This window comes from Aptenodytes patagonicus, chromosome Z (genome assembly GCF_965638725.1).
Source record: "Aptenodytes patagonicus chromosome Z, bAptPat1.pri.cur, whole genome shotgun sequence".
Taxonomy (NCBI): domain Eukaryota; kingdom Metazoa; phylum Chordata; class Aves; order Sphenisciformes; family Spheniscidae; genus Aptenodytes; species Aptenodytes patagonicus.
This window is the reverse complement of record NC_134982.1, coordinates 47,426,240-47,451,181: the sequence shown is the minus strand read 5'-3', so window position 1 is coordinate 47,451,181 and position 24,942 is coordinate 47,426,240. Positions and strand designations below refer to the sequence as shown.

Genomic DNA, 24,942 nt, shown 5'->3' with positions numbered 1-24,942 from the left:
CTGGTGCTGTAGATCCCTCATTTGCTCCTTTGTGGCGTGCAGAGCAGCTTTCCATTAAAGGAGATCAGGGGTAATTAGCCGCATTATTTTGACAAGTTGGCTCGAGCAGTTCCCTTTCTTCCAGGGCTGAGGAGGGGGAGAGGGTTAGCTTCGTGCCGCCGCCTCCTTCCCCAGGCGCGGGCGCTGCGCGGCGGCGCTGCCCTGCGGAGCAGCTCTCCGCTGCGCGCCGCCGCCCCCGGACTGCAGCCCCCGCCTGCCCGGTGGCGAGCGGGGCACTACGAGTGGAAACGGGAAGGCTCGGGCTGCTCTGCGAAAGCCAGTGAGGGTTCTGCCCCGTGGCCTTGTGTGATGTCAAAGCCGGTGTCAGGCGCGCGTGTGGAGCCCAGGGCCGAGGCAGACCTGTGCCCTTTGCGCGATGAAAACGTGTGTTAGAGGCAAAAATTTGAGGGAATAGACAAAATCAGGTCATTTTCCCACAAGTCCTTCTTCTGCCATGGTCAGCTCCCTTGTAGCCCCTACAAAAGGAAGCCAAAGTGCTGGCGCTTCGTTTCTGCGTCGTGTCTTTATTAAGGTAATCAGATGCTCCAGCAGTGCAATGCTCTTGGTGCTGTGTCCACAGGCGATGAGCAACCTGGAAAAATGTGTTAAAGTAAAATCGGTGTAAATACCTTTGTTAACGTCTATTGGATTTGATCCCTCATCTGGCTGGAGGAAGTGTGAAGCTCTGCAGTATTTGGGGTTATGAGCACAAAGTTGACCTAAGTAAGAGGCAGAGCATTACAAAATGAAGCCGCTATGACCGAAGCGCTGAGGTTCTTGTACGCCAGCCTTGGCTGTCCAGGAATCAGGAGGACCAGGTATAAAAGGTTGCAGACTACAGCCACTCTACACAAGGAGACACCTTCCCAGGCCTTCACCACAGAGCAAGTCCGAGATAAGAAATCTGTGGGATCCCTGAGAGTTGGTGAAGATGGAAAAAGTCCTTGGTGTGGAGGAGCAGTTGCACACACAGGGCATGCATATCAGAGCCAGCAGTGCTTACAAATGTAAATAAGGGCAGATTGATTAGGAACAACATTATCGCCAGGAATGTAGCAGGCAGGTATCAGCTATGAGGCAAATTCGGGGCAGCCACTGCTCTGACCACCCAAGTGGAGACTTTTACACTGACACTTCTTCCTTAAGGAAAAAAAAAATACAGAAACAAGGCCAATTAGATCCCGGCAGTAATTCATCTCGTGTATGCTTTAAAAAAAAAAAAAAAAAAATCCCTCCAGACCACAGGGAGAGAGGGGAGATTAAGATAGCGCTTGTTAAATTCGAGTCTTCAGACTGAGTTTTGGAACGGGGAGCGAGGGCTGACGGGCGCTGGGCTATTGTGTGAAGCCGAGCGGGCAGGAGGCAGGCAGGAGCCAGGCAGGGCAGCTCTGGGGGCTCGAGGTGCTTGAAGGGACACTCTTCCCCGGTTTTGGAGCCTGCGGGGAGACTGAACCAAAACGCCTCTCCACCCATCCCATCCTTGTTCATCCCCCAGCCCTGCCACCCCATCAGACCCTGTGAGGTTGAACGGGGGCAGGAGCAGTGGTACATCAGATCCTAGCGAGACGGACGGTCACTTTCCCAAGCGGAAACTTGAATTAGAGGCGGCCGACTGCATCCCAGGTGCGGGTTTCAGCCTCCAACAGAAAACAGCCTCCAGCTCCAACCCCTCTAGGTTTCCTTCTGCCGTATTTATGCACCTACGTGTGCGTGCGCGACAGCTTGCTGCTCCCAGCAGCTTTCCCGGAGACAGTCCCGTGCGGAGCACAGGGCCGGGCCTTCACGGAGGCAGGTTTCCCAGCGTGGGGAAAACGGAGGTGGGACGGAGAGGAAAGGAAAAGGGACCCCCCCACACCGGCGGCTGTGACCCTGGAAAGCCCCTGTCCGTGGGTGCCTCTAGGTAGCTTCACGAAGAGAGCCTCCGCAGGGGCGGTGCGGTGCGGTGCGGCGTGCGCAGCCAACTCCCGCCGGCGGCCCCGGCCCCCGGGGCGCTGCCCGCCCCCGCTGCCGGCGCCGGGGCTATGTGTCTGGCAGCCCGGCCCCGCCGCCGGCGCACGCCGGCCCCGCCGAGGGGAGGAGGGCGCTGGCAGTGCCCAGGGGCTCGGGGGCTTTGCCCGCGACCGCTGCCCCGGGCACACGCGTGGCGGGGCTGAAGGGAGCGGTGCGCGGTGCCCGCGGGCTTGGCGGGCGGGACACCGCACCAGGCAGGGGGCTGCCCGGGCTCCCCCTCGCACCTCGGGTGCCCACACTCCCCTCTTTTGCTCTATACTTCTTTTTTTCCCCCCAATGAACGCACAGCGGACGCGCCTGACAGCCGCGCTCCTCCGCGGGCGCGCAGCAGCCGCCCTGCTGGGGGGCAGCCCCCCCCAAACCCCTCCCCGGGCCGGGCGCGGAGCGGCGGGGGGGCGTTTCCCGCTGCCCTCCGCGCCAGTGCGGCGGGAGGTCCGCCGGGGCGCGGAGCCTCCGCGGGGAGCCGCGCTGGGGGCCGGGGCGCGCAGCCCCCGGGGCTGGGGGGGAGCGCGTGCAGCTGTAACGGCAGCGATTAATGGCTGATTCTCAATGAACAGAGACGGGGAGAAGCGGTGCCAAAAAAGTAAACAATCGCGTATAGTTCAAGAAGTGTTTAGCGCGGCCAGGCAGTCTGCGTTTCATGGACTTTTACACTAAAAACATATTAAAATTGGCTTTCCTCAGGTTTCAGTTAAAGAATGAGCCCTAAGTTGAAACAGGCTAGCTACCGCGCGGCTTTAAATCCCTCAAGTGTTAAGTTTTCATTGTGTTTTTCTAACTGGACGGAGTGGTTTTCTTGCAAGGAACTAAGTCTCCTCTTTAGTTAAAAAAGAAAGAGAGAGGGAGAAAAATCTGGCACTTTCTACCGCAGTATCCACCACCCTGTCATTATTTCTGCAAGCCTGGGAATTCAGCTCGGACCTCCCAGTATTTGTTGCAGCTTGAGGCCAAGGTGCCTCTAAAAGGATTTTCTTTTAAGGGCTTTAGAAATCGTTTAACGCCGCTTTCCCCCCGTTTCTCTCTTTTTTAAAAGGGAAAAATATATTTCTGTATGTCGATCGCGAGAAAGTTCCGCGCGGTTATTTCCCTGCAAGCATCCCGGACGGGGAAAAAAAAAAAAAGGGAGAAAACTTTCTTGAAAAGAAAACGAAGAAGAAAGGGGGGGGAAGGCATTCCTTAATGGAAGTATTGCATGCAAAGAAGGCTGGATCTCTTTAAGGCTCCCCCTGAAGCTGGAGATGCACACACAAGGGTTGCCGGCCTGGGTGGTCTCTCTACTTTGGTGAGCTGTTGCTAAGCAGCTAATAATAGTCATGTTTGCTGAGTAATTTCTGCCCTCCCCGAGCCAATCGCCTCGCAGAAACCCAAGCCATCTGACAGCCCCGGGGGCGGGCTTTCAGCTCTTTTTTTTTTTCCTCCCTCTCCCTCTCTCGCTCTCTCTCCTCTCATACTCCCCCCCCTTCCACCCCTCCTCCTCTTTATCCAAATGGAGAGAGTCCTTTTTTTCTTCTTCATCTCATCTCTTGAGCCGAGGGGCTGCAGCTCGGTGCTGCCGCGCACACGCCGGGGGAGAGCGCCAGGCAGCCGGCCGCCCGCCGCCGCGGCGGGGCCGACCGCGGAGCCCCGCCGGCCCCGCGGCCCGCGGGAAGCACCCCGGCGCTGAGGCAGGATGGTGCAGCGCGGCGAGGCAGCGCAGCAGCAGCAGCAGCAGCAGCAGCAGCAGCCGGCGCGGCCCGCCGCGCCGCCGCCGCGCCGCCGTCGCTGAGCGCCGCCGCGGACAGCGGCTTCCCGGAGGCAGCGGCGGCCGGAGGAGGCGATTTCAACGGGAGCGGAGGAAAGCGCGGCGGCGGCAGCCGGGGGGGCCCGGGGGTCGCGCCCGCGCGCCCGCCCGCCCTCGCCGGGCGCGGGGAGCGGCCGCCTGCAGCTCGGGGTCCGCGCGCGATGTGGCAATGGGAGGCGCGGGGAGCGACTCGGCCGGAGCGGCCGCGGCGGCAGCCGCCGCCCCGCGCCCCGCGTGAGGCGGCCGCGCCGCAGCAGCCCCAGCAACAGCAGCAGCGGCGGCGGCAGCGGCAGCAGCGGCGGCAGCCCCCGCAGCAGCAGCAGCCCGCGGCCCGCAGCGCCGCCAGCCCCCCGCGGCCCCGCCGCGCCCCCGGGCCCCCGGGCCCCGCCGCGGCGGCGGCAGCGCCAGCGGCAGCTCCCCCGTCCCGCCGGCGGCGGCGGCGGCAACATGGCCTCGGCCGGTAACGCGTCGGAGCCGGAGACCAGCAGCAGTGCGGGCGGCGGCGGCCACCCCGGCCGGGCGGCGAGGAGCGGCGGCGGGAGGCGGCGAAGGACCGGAGGGAATCGGCGCGCCGCGGCGCCCGACCGGGAGTATCTGCAGCGGCCAAGCTACTGCGATGCGGCTTTCGCCTTGGAGCAGATCTCAAAGGTGCATTCAATCTCTCACTCTTTTTTGCAGAGATACACGCTAGTGCTAGTGCTGTTTTTCGGCGGGGGAGGAGGGAGGTGGTGTGTTTTCTCGCGGGGGTGGAAGGAGGAGATGGAAATGAAACAGCCACCAATAAAATGCTGGGAAAAAAGAGAGGGACGTCTGTGACTCTTCAGTGCGGGAGAGAGTGCCCTCCTTCCCTTCCTTCTCGCCTGTGCCTGCCCCGGTGCGTGCTCGCGCTGCGGAGCACTCCTCTGCTTAAATTTCCCGAGACAGCCACAGCTCGCTCCCGGCCTCCCCCCGGCTAGCCCCTGGCCCGCTCTCCCGCTCCCCCTCCGCTTCCTTTCCGCCTCTCCATCCCCTCGTAGTGCCCAGCGACCTCGGCAACACCCGCTCCCGGCCGGGACCGGGGAGAAAGCGGGCGGCCGCTTTCTTGGCAGAAGTTGTGCTTTTGTGAAGTTCTCCGCCGAGCGCCGACACGGCGACTGCCCTCGGAGAGGGGGTCCCCCAGCAGAGAGAGCTTGCAGCGGTTTTCTTCCCCCGGCGGTCGGAGGGGAAGCGCGGGCCGTAAACAAATTGCCACCCTAAGTCGGCCGCGCAGGTCGCGCCGGTCCCCGCGGAGCGGCGGCGATGGTATTGTTGGCGGGGAAGGGCTGGAGGTGCCGGAGCGCCCCGCAAGCTCGGCCCGGGCGGGGCGGAGGGACGGCCCCGGCCGCCAATCTCCGCCGGCCAAAAAATGTTCAAAGTAAACAACCTCGAGACGCTGCCTTGCTGCAGGGATGGTTTCACTTCAGGGAGCGGATTTCTAGGCTTTGTAAGACGGGGGAAAGGAGGAGGAAAAAAAAAAATAATAATCCATGTGGCTGCCCTCTTCCGTTCACAAATATTGTCGTAACTTACAGATGGCTGCTCTACTTCCTAATTCAGATCACACAGCGTCTCCAAACTCTATGGAAATGAATTACTTCTGATCTTACAGCGCTGCTCACCACGTGGGTCCTGCCTCAGCACCAAACCCCTGCTAGGAGCTGGGAATGGGGGGAACGGCAGCAGGGTGCTACCGAGTAGCTTTCCGTCACCACTACCACCCCCCCCCCCCCCCCCCGCCCGCCCTTCAGAAGTCTGAGGAGAACAGGAAAAGGGACTTTTTTCTTTCTTGTGGTTGTTGAGGTTCATCGGCCATGGTTACTCCTGCCCTGGAGCCGCGGGTCTTCCCAGTGTGAATGCTTTGCAGCCCGAGCTGCTGGTGGTGCCTTGGGCACGCGAAGAGCACGGTGGGCAGCATAGGCGAGGGCGCAGGGGTTTGATGTGGTGGCGTCACCCCCAACCTGTGTGTTGGTCTGGGGCGAGGGTGGCTACCAGCAGGTACATCTTGGCCTAGGCGTGTGCCCAAGGGTGGCTGCCCGGCAGGGCCGTGGGGCGAGGGCCCCGCTGGAAGGATGCCTGCCTGAGCTGCTCGCGGTGCTCCATCCTTGCTCCCGGGGACGCTGCGTGGGAATGCACCCCGAGGGGCACGAGCGGTCTTGCTCGTGGGAGAGCTGGGGGGCTCTCCCCGCGTGCCCCTGAGCGAGGAGGCGCGCGTCTGGCGGCCTGCCGCGGCCCCTCAACTACTGACCTCTTCTTGCCTTGCAGGGGAAGGCGACGGGACGGAAAGCGCCGCTGTGGCTGCGAGCAAAGTTTCAGAGACTGTTATTTAAACTGGGCTGTTACATTCAGAAAAACTGCGGGAAGTTTTTGGTTGTCGGCCTCCTGATATTTGGGGCTTTCGCTGTAGGATTAAGGGCAGCTAATCTCGAAACCAACGTGGAGGAGCTGTGGGTGGAAGGTAAGGCCGGGGTCCCCCTCTTTCTGCTGCCGCCCCTCCCCGCCTCGACCCGTCCCTCCCCGCCTGGCCGGCCGGGTGAAGTCGGCTTGAGCGGCGGAGGCTGGAGTGCGTGCCTGTGTACGTTTGTGCGCGGGGGCCGCTCCGCCTGCCGAGGAGGGCTTGCCGCCGGCGGGGAAGCCGGCGCACCGAGGGGCGGTTGGGCGGGCGGTTGTCGAAGCGGGCGGCGGGCCTCGGGCCGGGGCGCGCGGCCCCGGGCGGCGCGTACCACTTCCCCGCCCGCGGGGGGCCGCGGCGGCAGGCCGTGCGCGCCGCGGAGGGCGCCGGGCCAGGCCGCCCCCAGGAGCCCCGCGCCCCCGCCTCCGGCCCGTCTCCCCGTGCGGCAGGGCGGTGGGCGACGGGTCTCTGCGTCCCCGTCGGCGGTGGGAGGCGGCCGCGCTGCCGGGATGCGCCCCTCCGCCATTTTGGGAGTGCGTGCGCCCGCGGCGGGGGGAGGGGGCGGGCGGCGAGGAGCGCGGCGCGGCGGGGCGGGTGCCTGTGTGTGGTCCTGTTTTTTGGACAGCTTTCAGCTGTGGGGGGGAGCGTTTGTCTCAAGGTAAAAAAAAAAAAAAAAAAAAAAAGGGAAAAAATAAAAAAGAGGAGGCAGAGGACAAAACCCCAAAAAACCCAAACAAACAAAAAAACCCAAAAACAAAAAAAGGCCGCCGAGGCGAATCGGGGCCTGGCCGGCCGCGGCCGCCGGGAGCGGGGTGGCCGCGGGCAGTGCCCGGGGCGGGGGGCGCCGCCTCCAGGCCCAGCCTGAAGGCGCCGGTGTAGGAAAGCAGGCTTGGTAGAGGAGAAGAGCGGTACGGGGGGCCGGGGCCTCGCGGGCTGCCTTTCGAAACAGACACCCCCACCCCGGACAAAAACACGGGGGGGCGTGGGGTGAGCAGAGCGGTGTCGCCAGCTCCCCCTTCGCAGGCCCCGTGTGTCCCTCAGGCAGTGGGGCAGCCAGCCCGGGCGGGTTACCCCGCTCTGAGAGGCACGGCTCCAGGCTGCCGGGGTTTTTTGGTTTTGGTTTTTTGGTGGTTTGTTGTTTTGTTTTGGTTTTTTTCCTGAGGGAAAATATTATTTACTTAGCATCACATTCCCCCGTTAGCTGGGTTGACGTGAAAACAGAGTTCCTTGACTGCAGTAGTTACTCTGGGTTTATGTCAAAGTCGCTCGCAGCAGAATTTGGCTTATAAAAGTTAATATGGAGGGCTGCATAAATAATCATTACTAAATAGCTCTCTCTATGTCCGTGTGTGGAAAAGCTAGTGCCGAGTGCAAACAAAGTTAGCGGCTGTTACGAAGGTGGTCTGTCCCGCCCTGTGGATGAATTAGAGCATAAAGGACCAGATTCCATCCTTGCAGATGACAGCCGTAGTGGGGTCAGGATGAGGTTCCCAGGTCATTTAGTGAGTATTGGGTTTTCTGTTTTGGGAAATAATGTGTTACTGATAACTTTTTTTGGTCCACGTAGTCCAGGAGCCCAAAATATGATGAGATGTGCTGCCAACAGCCCTGAGAAACAGAGCAGGCACGGCAGGATCCCATCCATAGGCAGAGATGTGCATTCAGAGTCTGTACTGGTCACTAGGTCCTGTGTACTGTAAATACTAATGGAAACGATTGTGAACACCCTTTTTTTTGAACACCCTTTTTTTTTCTCCACTCTCTTTTTTCCTAAGTCTGTGAGGTTGTTGTCACAAAGTTTCTTTTGTCAATTTTTAGTCATAGGTGTTTTGTCTCTGCTTTTCTGTAAGTGTTTGGTAAATAATATGTGATTGCAGTTCCATCCAGCATGCTTCCCTGAGGTTTATTATCCTGATATTACTGGGGTTCACTTACTTGGAAGGGTAATCCCATCCCATTAATGCCATGTACTTTTTGTAACGGTGTAATACCAAGAAACTGCTTGCTGATGATGCCTGTATGAACTGGCCCAGCAGTAAAAATGAAATTATCAAGGAAAAAACATGATTTGCATGTTCAGTTGCTGCACTGACCTCTTCTCATGTCATTATTGCTTCATGGAGGGGGGAGGGGGGAAAGTCTCTGGTATAAAATCTAGCTGAAATGGATCTCTGAGGTTTTTATGGCCAAGATGAATTCATAATGCAGCTGGCTGTACAGAGTTGACCTATGTAATTTCACATCTATTGAGTTTAGTTTTCATGTCAGAACTGAATAATGTAAAAAATGCATTAAAACTCTGCATTTAGAAACCCCTGCATTTCTAGATTGCAAAAAAAGGCTAGCTGGTTAAGATGAAATAAAATATTCTGGATTTAATTTAAATTAACTTCTAGTCTTCCCATTCTAGCACTACATGGCCATCTACACAAAAGGGCTTGCTAAAATGTGCTTTCTTGGTAGAGACTCTGTAAATGTTCCACTCATGAACCAGGGTGTTATACAAATAAACCTAACAAATAGCAATTGCATATTTCTGTTGCTAAACTACAGACAGAAGCACAGAGTGAGAATTTGAGATGGAACAGGTGTAGAAAGAGATAGTTTGGAAAATGCTGTTCTTCCTAGGCAGAAGTAGAAAGCAGTGACCAAAGTAGTTTTTCTGCGCTTGTATGCACCTGGTCCTAACAGCTTTAAAGTACACTCCATGGAGGTTATTATACTAAGGGACCCTTTAGATCAAGGTTTCTTTTAGTAGAAGCAGTGGCTGAATTGCCCTGATTATTAAAATAGGTGTCTTATTTTTGCCTTTACCTTTTGTTTACCAGGAGTTTGAATGGACTGGGCAATGTTGGTCAAAGACAGTAGACTACTTGAAATATATTTCAAGTAACAGTTTTGATTTGCTACTGAAGCTTTTTACAGTTATTACTGCTGAATAAATTGGCAGTATTTACATAAAGAGACTGGTTTTATATGGTGTATTTCTGAATACCATGGAGCATGGAACATAATACAGCACTGAAGTTTGCTGGAAGTAAACGGTTGCTTTAAAACCATAACACAATTAATTAAAAATAGTGAAGTGAAGTTTGAATGAGTTTTAAGACCAGGCACATTCCAAGATAAATGATTAGTAGTCTGGGCCTGAAGCTATTATGGCTGAAATATTTACATAAGAAGTTTAGAAACCCACCTGGTAGGCAAACTTTCAAAGAGAGAAAAAGAAAAACAGATCTCCAAAACATCATTCTTTTAGTTTTCCTGTAGTAGTGTTCCTCCTTCAGAATTTGTGCCAGCACTCTTGACCTTCTGTGAGCCTCCTGATACCAAAGTGGCTTTCCTCTCAGATTGTTTCTTGGCACTAAGTGTTGTAGAGTAGCTTTATTTTTAATTTTTTTTTTTTTTTTTTTTTTTTTTTTTTTGGTAAAAACACAATCCTTCTCTGGCTGCTGTTCAGAGCACTTCAGTTATTACTGTGTCCCCCACAGTATGCTCTCAATCCATGCTCCTGTCTTGTAGTCTGGCTTTCTGGTGTCTTTGGCTGGGACACATACCTGTTTCCCCTCAGCCCATCAGCAGGTCTGTCATCCCTGTGTGCATACCTTCCTACTGGAGGATGCTTGTCTTATTTATTGGGCAAACAAATTCTGGACTGGCATTTTAATGGCAGTTCGCTGTCCACAGCCATTCAGCTTTAGTTGAACTGCTATATGTGGGTGTCCATGCATACTGGAGTTGTGGAGACTGTTTAGCATCTTTATACATTGTACGCCCTTGAGAGAACAAAAAGGGCTTTGCATTGATTTCCTCTGTGACTGAATTTTGTTGGACACAGATGTGCTTTTAGAAACATCCATTCATAACTAGAAAGTCCCCTGGATGGAAAAGAAATCATGCCCATAACTGGTTATGTTTTTTGCTACCACTCTAATAGGCACTCTAAGACCCTGTGTGTGAACAGCGGTCACACATGTAAATTCACAGCCTCTGCTTCTGAAAGAAGGTAGTTTTGTGGCTCCAGAGAAGGTTCTGTTAAGTGGAGCTTGAAATTTGGCTACTGCAGTGCCTTGAATGGCATTAATTGGAGCAGCTCATAAAGGGAGAGATGTTCTTTGATAGACTCTCTCAAGTCTCTCCTTGAGAGAGTCATGTTCCTTGATACTTCATTTCATGTCACCATTGTCTTGGGATTTTTTCCCCCTCACTTTCTTCATTACTTTTTCTTCTTTAAGATGTTGAAGAGCATGGTGTTCTTTCCTTCATTTCTTGCTTTCTGCACTTTTTGCACTAGCTGTAGCTCAGTTGAAGCTTTCCCTCTTTAAGTAGTCCTCTTCACAAAGCTAACCAAGCTCTAACATGCAGAGCCCCTTCTTTAAGCCAGTTTGAAGGAAGAGGGTGGGTGATACAGATAGGGATAGGACAGCCTGCAGGGGAAACGCCTCAGTAGCCACATAGTTCAGCTTTGGTACTTGGAACAAAGTGCGTGTGTTTGAATTGTAAGTGAACTAGGACTGAGTGTGTGTGGCAGAAACTGTAAGTGAAGATTTGAGCTATGTGTAGTATTGTTGCTTTTCACTCTAAAGGGGCAAAAATCAAGTTACTCTACTGTAGTATTTATGGCTGACCCATCTTAAAATACATTAATCTACCCATGCAACATAAGAATGAGGTGAAAATGAGGAAAGCATGTCAGTGATGCAGGAACCAGTATTATTTCCATAGATTCTCAGTTTGCTTAACCCAGCAAGATCAAGTGCAGGTGGAGAGGAAAGTTATTCTTAAGTTCTGCCTAAGGCATCGGTTAACTTTACACTAGTATTCTTGGAGAAACAAAAAAGAATAGTAAAGGAACAGATCTTTGTGAATTTGTTGTTTCAAGGAGACAAATTTATGTGAGTGGGCTCAAGTAACATGTTTGGTTTGAATACAGTTAGCAGGAATTGACCCAGTCAGGTATAATTCAGTTCTCCCACAAACATGAACATTTGTGCACAGCAGTGGAGTAGTACTGTTTTAGATGTGCTTGCACCTGCATCACCACATCGACACAGAGCAGGTGGCGGAAGAGCAGAAGTTACTCTGCTGGTGAATCTGAGGTGGAGTGTTGTAGGGCTGTCTCTGATCACATTGCCAAATCCATTAGTTTCATATGGATCAGGTGACATAAGAGCTTACCTGTCTCTGAATACTGTCTTGCACTGCGTTGTGTCCTTCAGTGCATATTGAAAGTTCATTGAAAGGCGTTTATCTGGAAAATTTCCAAGTCCGCTGTTTTGTTTGAATTAAGTATGATTGTTTATTATGTGGTTTCTCAAATGGGAAAGTAGCAGTGGTGTTTCCTCATGATGGCTGAAGGATGGTCATCCGGGCAACATGCTCTTTTTAACGTTTACTGGTCAAAATGGAAGAGTATTTCAGTCCATGCTTCTGTTTTGAAAAATAACATCAAATTCCAGTATTTAAGCTTTACATGAAGTTTGTGGATGTTATGAAGTGGGTGTTATATTACTGTGAGGTTGAGCTCCCTCTGTTTCTGTATATTGGAAGTTGTTAAGAAAAGGTGTTTAAAGGTTTTAGTTACATGGATGTTTAATTGTCATCTTTCAAGGGCCTGCTATTAAATTCAAAATCACAGGGGGTGTCTGTTAAGTTCCATCTTGACAGGTGTCCGCATCACTGCTCAGAGTTGGTGCTCATGCTGAAAAGCTCGTAATCAAAAAAAAAACCAGCTTCAGTATTTAAAATTCCTCTTTTCATCTGTAAGAGTTTTAATGAAGGTATTGCATGTGACCATTCTGTGGTCATTGAGAAGGTAAAGGGTGAAATCCTGAACTCACTGAATGTAGTGACAGAACTTCGAATGACTTCAGCATAGCCAGGCCTTTACCGATGTACAAAGCCGCAGTAGACTAACAGCGTGCCCCGTCTCTACCTCTTCTGGGAAGGGCAAGAGGAGCATCTCCTCCTGTAGAACTGGCACCCCTCTAAGCTGTAAGTGCATGGTTGTATGGTTCCTTCTGCCTTTCAGAATTTAGAGGCATTTAAATTACTCAAGGCTGCAGAAAATTAATCTTCATTACTATTTCCAAACTTGAAACACTGTTGCCTATGTCTGTGCCAGAATGTGCCCTACAGGTCCTCGTTTGGAAGGGTCTGTTTCCTTCTCTGTTGAAACATACATTTAAACAGGGCAGTGCCTTGGCTGTGCCATCCCCCTCTTCCTTTCTTCTGAGCTTTGAGTGTCATCTTGCACTTTGGGGATTTTGCTGCTTATGAACAGGGTGTGAAGGCATTTCTGTAGTTCTGGAGAGCTTGTAGATTTTGGTACAGAAATCCTGAAGTGAAATAAAACAGTTGAAAGCAACATTGCTTTATTGTTGGTCCCCATGCCACTGCTGCTGAGCAGGAACAGGGGGAATGTACGTAAGTAGAAGAGCCAGCTCAGCTGTAGGGCTAGCTGCTGCTAGAGCTGTGGCGCTATGTGGAGGTGGTGGTGAGTGGTTTGAGGTCTACTACCAGCTCCTGTTACCTGTTAAGTGGACTGTCTTTTTTTTGTAGAGAACGGGCCTTCCTTTCTCATTATTCCTCAGCAGACACTGGGTTCAGGCAAGAGTGAGCTCTGAAAGCCATGGGTACTCAAACTTGCTTTCAACAGAGAATGCATTAAGGAAAACTCTAGCTCCTCACCCTGACTCCATCCATTTTCATGATTTATTTTTTCCATGGGAGGAGATGGTCCAAGCCCTGTTATTAAATAGTATTTCTGGTGGTTCCCCAAAAGTAGTAATACTACACAGCATGTGCATGTAACAGTTCTTGACCGTTCAACAAATTTAAAGGCTGTTACATGCAAGTGGATGTTTCAGTTACACATAACTGTTAAGAGGCTCCAAAATATGACAGCTTCCAGATGTATGAACCGACTGATCCATTTGTTTAGATTATGCACCACAGCTGATGCCTAGATTAGTGCTGGCTGGACAAAGCTATGGGAGATTTGTCTGGTTTCCACAATGCCATGTTTATATTTCATTTGGATTTCTCCTTCAAAGCTGACCTCCCTGTGACCTGTTGGAGCTGTGTCCACTAGGATGCTAGTTTTAATGTGTCTGCAACTGCTTTCCTTTTGGTGTCTAATGGAACATGTTCTCATTTTGAGACTCATGGACTTTTATGCACAATCCTTTTAACAGTGAATTACATGCTTCAACCTATGAGCACTCAGGTAAAACCGTGCTTGTAAAGTTTTCTGCCCCACAGCTAGCTTTTTAAGAATATTCTGATTGGTTAAAACAGCATTTTGGTTACAGACCTTGTGGGGCTGTTCTTTGTCAGGCATTTTCTCCTGTATATAGAATAAAGTTCAGTCTTCCAGCCTTTGCACAGTGCTTTTTCTCTCTACAGTTGATGGCGTGGATATACATGGTTCTAGCTGCTCTTTTTGGAGTTCAGCAGAAGCTGGAGTGCAGAATTTTACCAAGAAGTTCATTCTTCTTTGTGTCTACTGTACAGTTATATATATTTTCTCAATCATCCTTATTTATCTTCAGTACGCCTTTGGTTCTTTTCATTTCTCTAATCTCTCCTGCCTTGTATTATGCAGGAGGTCTTTCCCCATTTGTGTTTGTGAGTTACTCTACCTGGGAAAACCAGAAGAAATCAGTAAAACTTCTTAAGGGCTAAGTGACAGTTCTACAATAAGAAGTGTAGTTCCCTGTCAGAGTTCAGAAAAATAAACAAACGCAACTTTAATTATTACTTATAGAAACTGTATGGTTTTCTACTGTTGATGCTTTACTGGGGCAACAGATTCCCGAGATGGTGCCTCATGACAGAAAACTCAGCGCTTTGAAGTATGATTTCTGCACTGAAAATGCATGCTATCTTATAATGGCAACTTTATTTCTGTGCCCATGAATCAAGGAGAACAGGAAAACGTTTTGCTCCTGTTTTGCATGAGCTGTGCTATTTTATTATCCACTTACAGTGTGCTCAATATGACCAATGAATACCAGATACAATAAGCTATGTTAATCCTAGCTGTTAATTGAGTGACTTTGACTTGGAATAATTTTTCATTGTACATTGCACTAGAAATAGATGGAGTAGATTTGCAAGGAGTAACTTTGAATTCAGAATTTAAAAATAAAATCTATTTTTCTTAATTCCTTTTTTGCTGTGTAAACAGTTTAATATCTGTAAATACAATTTACTCGCTATTGTTTTTTCTCTGTTATTTTCATTCAGTATCAGTTGCTACAAACATCCTGAATTTGGCAGAAATAGTAATTTCATGAGGTAAAAAGCCCTTTATGGAAACTGCTGACCATATAGACGGTTTGATGTATGGAGAATTTTAATTCTGGTTTTTAGAATGAATGTCTTGGCTTTAACTTCTGCTTGGTTTTGGAAAACTTAGTTACTTCACTCTTTGAGCAAAATATGTAAGAGGTAAGGGAATGAGCAGAACCATAACCTGACTCTTTCTGCAAAGGTGCTGCTCCTTTAGAGAGTTGTACTGAACTTAATTCCAGCTTCAAATATACAAGTAATCATTGTATATTTGAAACATCTGTATTTTGCTCATGTGCAAGAAAAAGCTGATGTTTTTAAGGCATATGTGCAGTGTTGTACACCCGTATACCAGAAGCTGGAACTAAGCCCTTAAACTGTAATACAGTCTTCATTTACTAACAGTAAGATAAATTAAAAGAAACAGCCTTCTCTTGTTTACCAGTCTGATGCATTTCTGCTTTTCAGTCAGTAACCAAAAGCTAAGTGCAACAAACTAGAAATGAGCGCTGTTAAGTCAAGTTGTATCATTTTTTTCCCCCCTTAAATCATTGCTTAAGGGCTTCTGGCCCCTAGCTCAGGAATCCTGCCCAAAAATGCCAGATGTATTACACAGTCAAGTATTGCAATGTAAATAGCGTTCTGTGCCATGAGAGCAGGGTGGTCCATCTCCTAGTTAAAAAAAAAAAATAGAAGAAAAGGCAAAAGTCCACACGCTCTGAAATTAGCACAGTAGTTGTAGTGTTATTTGTGTTTTTGGCTGCACAACCAGTATTTTGGAGCTGAAACAACACAGATAAATTAGTGCTTTGGACTGGCAGATAATAATAACTGAAACTGAGATGCTAGAAAGCAGGATGTGTCTTGGCTGGGGCTGCTTAATTTAGTCAAACAGGCATGTAATAAGTAAAACGTTAAAATAAAGGCCATTGCTGACAGGCAAAACCTGTTACTTTACCTTATTGTGAACAGCAGTCTCGTGCACATGGAAGCAGAGTGGACAAAGGATGGGAAGTAGGGAAGGCAGAGGCATAGGGTTCTTCTCGACCTCATGCTGTGTAATGGAAAGACTTGGGTGTGTTACTGCACCTTCTGAATATAAACATTGCTGAGCTGTTCTTCATTTTAATTAAATACCTTTGCTGTATACTAACAATGACTTACCTTCCAGTGTGCTTACCTTCCTCAGATGCGGTAGTGGATATAGGGGGTTTATTTGCACATTTTTCCATTTTGTGTATGAACATGTCATTTCATAACATTTAAAACCAGTTGAAAGGAGATTCCACACATCTGACCTGAAAGGATATAGCCAAGGGTGATGCAGTAATCAGATTTACATTTGGGTTATCTGACAAATCTGTGAATTGCCATAGCTTCCTTGGGTGTGGGCAGAGGGGAAAGGGGTTATAGGAACTTATTTGTATGTGATAAACTGTATTTAAATAGCTCCAGGAATGTAATCCCAATGCAGATCTCAGTGCAATCTCCTCAGTGAGATACTCGGAAGAAAAATAAACTTTAGGAACTCATTTAAACCTCTCCCTTCCTGCGACACTATGATAATATTAAAAAAAACCCTATCCGTTACAACTTTAAATTTTTCTTCCTAAGTTACCTTTCCTGTAATGGTAAAAAAAAAAAGTGTACAGGTACTTAAAGAAGATAATCTCCAGGAAAACTGGAGAGTATTTCCTGTGCATTTATCTTACTTGCCTCTCAACATGGGCCTGATTCTGATTTCATTTACACCAGTCTTACTCTACTGACTTCTTGAGGTGTTCCCCATACTCAGAAAAGAAGCCCTTGCTGTTTAGAAGCTGATGCTGTTTTAAGTGGTAGATAATGGAAAATATGATATGCTAGTGCAAATTATTAAGATCAAGAAACAAAACTAAAACATGTTTAGTATGACTTCCAACTGTAGATAAAAGCTAGCAACTTGAGAGAATTGTGATCAGGCGTAAACATCTATTAACTGCTCTTTCTAGAGATTTGGGGAAATAGGATGACCTTTTTTATTCTTTTTTTCTTTTTTTTTCTCCTTTTTTTTTTTTTTTTAAATAGGCTACAGTTTCACATGGCTTGCAAAAGAAATCTTTCTCCCTTTTTGTTTCCCACACCAATTGATTTATCATTTTGCTTGCAAGCAGACTTAGAATGTTAGGGCAGGAACACACTCACTTTTTTCTCGTAACTTTTTTGTTGCGGACCGAAACCAGTTGACTTGAATAAATTTTTCTGTGGTCTGAATGAAGCCAGCAACGTGGAAAAATCTTGCCATTCAGAGCCATCTGAATGTACATTTCAGCCACACAGTAAGCTGTATTGGTAGGCAGTGGACTGCTAAATACAACCATTTTTCGCAGCAGAGAGTTAGACAGGTGATTAGCATAATTAGCACAGAGTAGGCTATACATATGGTAATGTTAAGTGTGTAAATGCCAGCTGCGGTGTAAAATTTATGTCAGGGGTCGACAGGGCTGTGCGAAAGTATTGTGTTACAGCTGCAGGTCAAAGCCTCCATTGCTTTACCCCCTTTTCTCTTGTTGGTGAATGCGCTAAACAGAAGAGAAAGACGGACAGAAATACAACAGATAAGGCTTTGATTGAACAGCCTGGTTCTGTGCAAGAGGGACTGCTCTTAAAAAAAAAAACAGAAAAAAACCCCAAAACCCCAAAAAACTACACACACACACGCAAAACAAAAGTTCCCCTCTTTCACTATAGATTTTATTTTGTATCATGCCGGCTACAAAAGTGTTGCTGTCTTTGAGCGATGTCATGATGATGGGGTGAGGGGAATCTTTCGGGGGGAAGTACGAGGTTGGTAATTATGCTTTAAGGAGCAAAAACAAACAAAAAACTTTAATTCACCTCCTCCTTTCTGCATTCCAACCACTTTTTTTTTTAATGTCTCTGTTACTTACTGCACTTAGGGGGCTAGGAGTTAAATAGTCTTGAAGGTGACAGCATTATATGTAATAAAATCTCAACAGTGCAACAATCTTCAAGCTGCATGACTGGTTTTAGACTAAGTGCCAAAGGTTCTTCTGTGGTTTTGTGTGTGGGTTGCTACACTTATTCCCCAGGTTCCTCCCACCTCCTAAACCACTAAATTCTTTATAAATTAAAAATGACTGATACAGGTTTCTTGTTTTAAAGGAGCACAGCGGAGAAGGGTACACATCTTTTTAAACAGCTGATGGGGAAATCTGTAAATCTCTTTGTTGCCGTAAACTGTTCATTCATATATTTCACTTGCAATTTTTTTCCCCCTTTGTATTTTTTGTAGTCGGCTATAAGGAGTGGTGGTGTTGACAGAATATAGTTCACACCACACTGACCTTGTGATGAAACTTCCTCACAGCCGCAGGGGGTCCTTATGAATCAGCCCCTAATCCAGCTAATCCCGCTCGCAACAAAATCATGAAAGTGGCTCCCAGCGATGTGTGTTTCCCGGCGCAGATGCAGCGGGAAGGAGCGGCGCTGGAAATGCATCAGCGCGGCGGCGCGCCGTTCCGCGGGGCCGGGGCTGCCGTTGTGCGCGGACCCGCGCAGGGGCCGGCGCGGGGAGGGACGGGCCCGCGGCGCTGCGCTCGGCGGGGGGGGCGGCGAGGCCGGCTCCGCGGAAGGCGAGCCGAGGGAGGGAGGGAAGCGGTTCCCGGTGTGCCGGCCAGGGGCGGAAGGCGCTGGTGGAGAGCGCCGCGAGCACCGGCGGCGTCTGCGGGCGGGTTTGAGGTGGCGCTGGCTAACGGCACGGCCCCCTAAAACCGCCCGTGCGCCCGCGTACCCGCGACGGCTGCGGCAGGGGCGTGTCTCCGCCGTTCCGAGAGCTGCTAGTAATTGCTCCTTCGAAGGGAGAGCCGACCATTGTCACAGTCTGGTGGGCTCGGTAGCGAGGTGAGATTACCCGCGTGATCAGACTAGCCAAAAGTAGAAAATAAAGGTGGTGTTGTGGGGTGTGTTTGGTCATTTGCTTAACTTTCTTTCCCAGCCCTTTCTGCTTCAGGATAAACTTGGCCATATGGTCCCGCTATCGGAGTATCTGACGGGAATCTCTGATTTTGCATCCTGCACAAAATGAAATGTGCTCTTTACTGCTCCGTGTGAATAGCAAGCAAACTATGAAAAATGGGCCTCCTGACAGATGCAGCACTGTCTTGGGAGCTGGTGGCCAGTAAGAAATACCGAGGTGGGGGGAGCCGTGACAGGCAGCAGGTTCGGTGCTGGGGGGAGTGCTGACCTGACCTGATTGTGTCCAACAGTGAGAGCAGTTCTGCTTCAGTGCAAAGCCATTCAGAAGGAAGCTGCTTAGGCAACAACAGATGGTACAGCAAGCAGCTGGTAGGGAATACTTGAAAGAAACTGTACCCTGTTTCATAACATGTTCATTCCTTTCATTTTTCTGTATGTTAGTTTTGCCGTCTCCTAAAAGCACTATTTAGGATATGGTATCCCCTAAAAGGTTTTGGATGAAGAGTTTTTTCATTGCTGTTTGCTGCTCCTTTAAAAAAACTGCCTTCAAATTTTGTGCTGCTCCATGTACAGATGAAATTTGTGCTATCCCGGGAGTACAGATGAAAAGACTTAAAAATGCTTCTTTTAACCACACAGGAAAACAATTACATATTTGAGGAAAGGGCACTGAGAGGTTAAATGAAAAGTTGGGCCTAGAGGAAAGCTGACTGCTGTGGAACAACACAGCAAATTGTTTTTAACATATTACCCAGCAGAAGCTCTTATTCAAGTTAAAGTAACTTACAACAATTATATTCAGCTGTTTTGAAATCCTTAGGTTTAGACCTTGAAGCCCCTTACATACCCTTTGCAGCAGAACTCCTGGAAACTTAGTTACTTTCACATACAAGTGAGGATTTTGGCCTGTTACAAAGTGTGCTCAGATGTTTTCTTGATTACCAAAAAATAAAAATTCAACTTTGCTCCTCAGTGGGTGTAAGCTGTTACGTGACCATAAACTATTGGAGACTTGCAATAATCTGTATTAGCTGCCTATCCTCACTGTAGACCATCTCCCTGATTTCTAGGAAAAAAGCAGAGTCTGGAGTCCTTTATTCCTTTGCTGCTTCAGCCAGAAAATTCAGTAGTTGGGCTTCTCCACCAAAAGGTATGGCTTAGCTCTGACCTGAAGTGACCGTGTCTTTGGAAGAAAGGATAGTTCGCTCTCTATGCCCATTCATTCCTCGGTCTCTTTGTTGGGATGGTCAACAAGGATGCCAATTGTGATGGTGGTTTTCTATAATACGGACACCTGCGCACTAGGAAATGGTCTGAGACCACCAACTCATTTCACATAAGCTAGCAAACAGCTGTCAGATGGTAAACAACTTGTGGTCACTATTGTTCCTGGCTGGATTAGAACCAGTGACCCAGAGGTGAACAGCTCATATCCTGTTACCAAGGGCATGTGTCGCAGCTCAGTAAGCAGCTACTGCGTTTTATGTTTAATTGGAAAGTTTGAATTGCATGTACCAGTTTTGTATATTATTGTACATTTCAAAGCTGCTTGCATGGGTTTTTTTTACAGTTTGTACTGTTAAATTAGTTAATTTTGGTTTGGGTTTTTTACTGCACTTCTCCAGTTTCTCAGCCCAGAGGGGCACCAAGCAAGAAATGCATCTAAAAAGGTCTAGTTTTTTTTAGCAATCTGTCTGTTTTACCCAATCAGAAATAATATTTTTCTGCCTATCAACAATACAGATGCATACATGTAAAATCAGCTTTTATTTGATGTTTATAAAGAAAAGGTTTTAGCTCCTAAAATTGCAGGGAAGGTTTCCCACTACAAGCAGAGGCAGCTGTTGTTGGGCTGTCTTTCTGAGTATGCAGACAGCTTTGTGTCCTTGTCACAGCTCTAAACTTTGTCAAACTGTGACAGAATGAAAAGCCATCTTTGATGTGTGTTTTTATTTTTGCTATTCATAATCATGTCAGCATTAATGAAATTTGTAACAGCAACACTGGAGTCATCCCCAGCATGTGTGAGGAGTAACTTAACTCATATCATATGATGGCTTGGGAGATAAAAAGAAGCCTTTTGAAGTGCTTTGTTGTGGGCTTTTTTTGTAACTTTTTTGCATTTGTAGGCCACAGTCTTTTATCTTTGCTTTTTCTTTTTTTTTTTTCTTTTTTAAGCAAAAACAAAGAACCTGGTGTTATCTAATTCTCAGTGTGACAGAAATGGTTGATATGGTGATGTTGCTGCTAGATTTTCCTAGAAGTCAGTGGTGCTAAAGAGAGATTGAAGTCGATTAAATCTTCACGTTGGGATGTGATGGTATTCTAGACAGACGGTGTCTGTCCTTTCGTTGGACATTATAATGGGGGAGAAGGAGAAGTGTGGAGTGCCCACCTGGACGCTGGGAAGGGAGATGGTAGGGTGCAGGCTGTCTTAACCTGGGCAGGCACAACCGTCGCTAGTCCATGTGAGCTATACAAACACAGATGTGTGTATTCAGCAGAGTAAGTGCCCTGCGAGAAAACCTAGACACGGCATGGAATTTCTGACTGCCTGTCCAGTGCTGGCATAGATCACGTCTAATTACATGATAAAGATGATAATTTTTCACTGAGCTGTTGCACAGCCCATTAAACAACCATGTAATCTCTTTAAGACGCTGATTGCTTACCACTGTGTTCTAGCTCTTGTAAGCTCATCCTTTCTCAACAGATTTATTTTTTTTTGGTAGCTCAATTTCAGTCACTCCCTATGAAGTCTTTATTTTGCATAGTTAAATAAATGAGCAGAAAAAAATCATTGTGTATAGCCAAAACTTTTTTATAATGTAATCCTGATGGGCTTACGAGAGCCATCCTTAGCATCGTTAGAATATCAGAGACGTCAAATACATGATAATGTTTTACAGTCAGTAGTTAATAAATTCAGAGATCAACCATGTAAACCAGCAGCAGTTCTGACTCTGCAAGTAGACAGCATTTTAAACGTTTACAGAAGTGGACATGCCAACCAGTCCCATTCCTTGTACTGACTAAACTTAAATTTCAATTAAAGTGTTTTGCACTTCTTCCCAGCGAACAGTTTTACCCCTGTACTCTGCCAGTCAGGCCTAGAGAATGGTAATTCTGAGGAGGGTGCTGTCTTCTCTGTTCTTCTGTCAGGATGCTAACTAACACTGTGTGCAGAAAAACTATATTCTGTTGCTGACAAAGAGCAGCGCAGACAAGCTCAAACATCCGAGAGAACGTGAAGACAGAACTCCCTAGAGAGCAACAGGAAGCTTTAAATCAAAAGGCCATTATTTTTCTGTGCCCAGTAAGAGACAGGGTAATCTCCATATCTGCCAGAGAGCTTCAGCTCTTTATCTCAGTTTCTTTATAGGAGGTTTCGATGCTGTGTGAGTAGTACTTGGCTGCTATGTTTTGTTATGAGGTCTGTGCTCTTTTATCAATAAAAATAGAAATTGTTATTGGTGTCATTAGGTACTGCCTTCTGGTATGTGGCAGGTGTGAGCACTTCTAATCCCGGTATGCAGTTAGGACAGGGAGGCAAAGCTGTGGTTGGCTGGCTTATCTGTGTACCATTGTAATGGACTGAAACTAGTTTCATTTTGTAGTTTTTGAGTAACACCTGTATACGCGTGTAACAGAGATGCACAGGGGAACAGCACAAGGAGGGACTACGTGAGTAAGTGGAGTAGAAGGAAGCCCTTAACAGCAGTCAAAGTTGAGGGAGATAGGCTATGTAGGATGCCAGGGAGAGAGGTGTGAAGACAAAGACCCTTTCCATCCCGGCAGGGAGAGGGTGCTGAAGGGAGAGAAGGCAAGGTGCCTGCAGCTTTCCCCGGCACTTGCCCAAGCTGAAGTACATCACGTAGTGGGGGGCTGTCTGGTCTCCTTGCAAGTCTGGGCTGTTCTTGTCTTTCTCTGCACACCGCTGCTTTTTGGGTTGGTTGGTAAAGGTTGAGTCTCAGGTGAACACATTGGGATATTATTCTCAGTCTTTGTTTTTACATGGTTACTGAGTCACGAAGGGTTTTTATTTTCTGTTTCTCTTTGGTTCCTGTTGTGGTGATAACAAGTATAGCCAATGCAGGCAACCTCTGCAATTTGCAATTGCTCAGGCTGTAATGTAAGCATTGTAAGGGGTACTAATCTACACGACTGATTTATCAAAAAGGGTCAACATCTTCTGGAGGGATGAAATGAAAATACTGTTTGTGTGAGGTGTCCATGACTATTAGAGGTACGATTTTGCTGCTTTGAGTTGTCACTGCCAAAAGGTTGCGCTGAATTGCTCTAATGCTACACATTTACAGTTCTGGAAAAATGAAAAAGATGGTGTTGCTCAGACAAAGCAGAAGTGTGTCTGCCCCCCGACATATGCTCAAGTGGAAATGCCTTAAGGCCCATAGTCTTCAGAAGGGAGGTTCTCCAGAAAATTTTGCTCCGATCATGCACCTCAAGCTTGTCACAGAAGAACTTAGGCTCCGAAACTAGTAGGTATTTCTGGAAATCTTGGCTTTGGTTTCTCAAAGTCTGTCCTCCACATTGGTAGGTGAACATTTTTATCCCAAGTGTTTGGCTCTCAGGAGTGTTCTTTTTTAGAGAGAGCTTGCTCTCTAGTAAGCTACTTGTTGCACAGTTGTGTACAAGGTAACTATTGAATGGTTAATAGTGTTCATGTCCGAAAAAAATAACAAACCCTCAGGCTATATGATGCCATTCCAGTAACCTGAAATGGAACATTGTAAGATACTCTGAAAAAGAAACATTTCATGCCTTTTGAGCAACCGGACAGTAAGTTAACAAGCAGTGATTTTTGGCTATCACTCATGGCTTGATTTAGGATCGATCTCTTAGTGTAGCAGAGGTCAAACTTACTCCTGAGACTACTCAGTGTGGAAGGGACTACAGTTCCCGGTGGTGGATTCCAGGGTTCTTTATAAGCATACGAATGTAATGCCACGTAAATTTTGAATGCTAATTGTGAGAAAGGTGTAGGTAAGACAGTGACATTCGCAGTGGAAATGAGCGCAAGAGCTGAATGACCCAGTAACTTAGAAATTGTTAGTAAGTCAGTGGAAGGAAATCTGTCAGAAATTGTGCCAATGAAAACAAATACGGTTTTGCTCTTAAGTCATTGGAGGGTGCATCAGTGTTGTGCAAATGTACACTAGAGGCAAGCAGTTTTGTTTTTCTGGGTGCTTCTCGCTTAAGGTGCACCGAAGCATTTTAATGTGTGATGACTGAAACACTGGGACTGTGACCCCAGTGCTTGGTAATGGGATCTAGAGCCTTTCACCCATAGGTCATGGGTTCAGGTCTGCCTCAAGTTAAGGATGACTAAGACTTGTTACCACCTGACAGCTGTTCATTGCTCTTGGGGGAGGGAGACACGGTGGTCCTTACATAGTTCTTAGCAACCCAGTGTCCATACTGACAGTTAATGCTCTCTTCAGGCCCTTCAGAAGGGCAACGAATTTAGTACCTTGACCAGCTTCCGTTCAAGTCGGTGGGGAAGTTCAGGAGGAGCAGCAGTGTGTTGCATGGTACAGGGTGCTGACTTGCTTAAGGCAGATCTGTGTTCTGGCAAAGAGCTAAGAGGGAAGCCTGTGGATATCGGGGAGGGGCAGAAAGGGGAGATACTTTCCTCTTCTCTGGAAAAAACAGGTTTTTAACAAGAACTAATACTCAGCAACAAAGATGCTGACAGTAAAACTGTCTCATGTTGAACACTGGCCTTCAAACGCATTCTTGAGAATTAGAAACTGATATATTGAGTGAGAAATGGTGCCAGGACACTGGTGTTATTACTTTGTTGTGATTTCCCCCCCCCCTTTTTTTAATTTGTTAGCTAAACTGTACAGATGGCATAGTGTCTCATTTCTAGTTGGCAGACATCCAGAATCTGATGACACTGATGGAAGGATAGTGTACAAACTGCTGCATTGTGTTACCACCGGCCATGAGACAATGTACCGATCTGTTATTTAAATCAGCATTTTGGCTTGTGGGAATTTCTGCCACCAACTCAGCCATCTAGGCACTAAATCATAAGGAATCATGTAATAAAGGACTCGAATACCATCAAGTGGCTTTTGATGTATCGAAAAAGGAGGGTGATGTGTGGATTTTGTCACCAGAATATTGAAGTGAAATAGTTCTGTCTGTCTTTGATATGGAATAAAATGGGAAGTATTGGTACTGTATGCCATACATACAATTTAAGTCAGTAGCATTTTGAGTGTAAAATGTTGTTGTCACCAAATATAAGAAAACAGAGTCCATAAAGGAAAACCACAAAACACCAGCATTTTGTTCACTGGTCATATTTTCCATTACATCATTCATCCTATAGTATGGAAATCCTATGATGACTATAACGCGTGTATTTTTTTTTCTTACAAGTGTAAGGAATTACTTTCTGCAG

General features: G+C 47.8%; 1 protein-coding gene across 3 annotated transcripts in view; it reads left to right on the top strand.

Moving 5' to 3' along the window:
- The window catches only part of PTCH1 (patched 1), a 74,689-nt gene that overhangs the window by 2,161 nt on the left and 47,586 nt on the right, over nucleotides 1-24,942 (top strand). For 2 of the 3 annotated variants that reach the window (XM_076362113.1, XM_076362115.1), the window contains exons 1-2: nucleotides 4,230-4,477; nucleotides 6,110-6,302. In XM_076362113.1, coding sequence (XP_076218228.1) covers nucleotides 4,277-4,477; nucleotides 6,110-6,302 — 394 coding nt within the window. In that variant the 5' untranslated portion in view covers nucleotides 4,230-4,276. Of the gene's footprint in view, nucleotides 1-4,229; nucleotides 4,478-6,109; nucleotides 6,303-24,942 lie in introns of those variants that run through there. The other variant, XM_076362114.1, reaches the window with a different exon arrangement.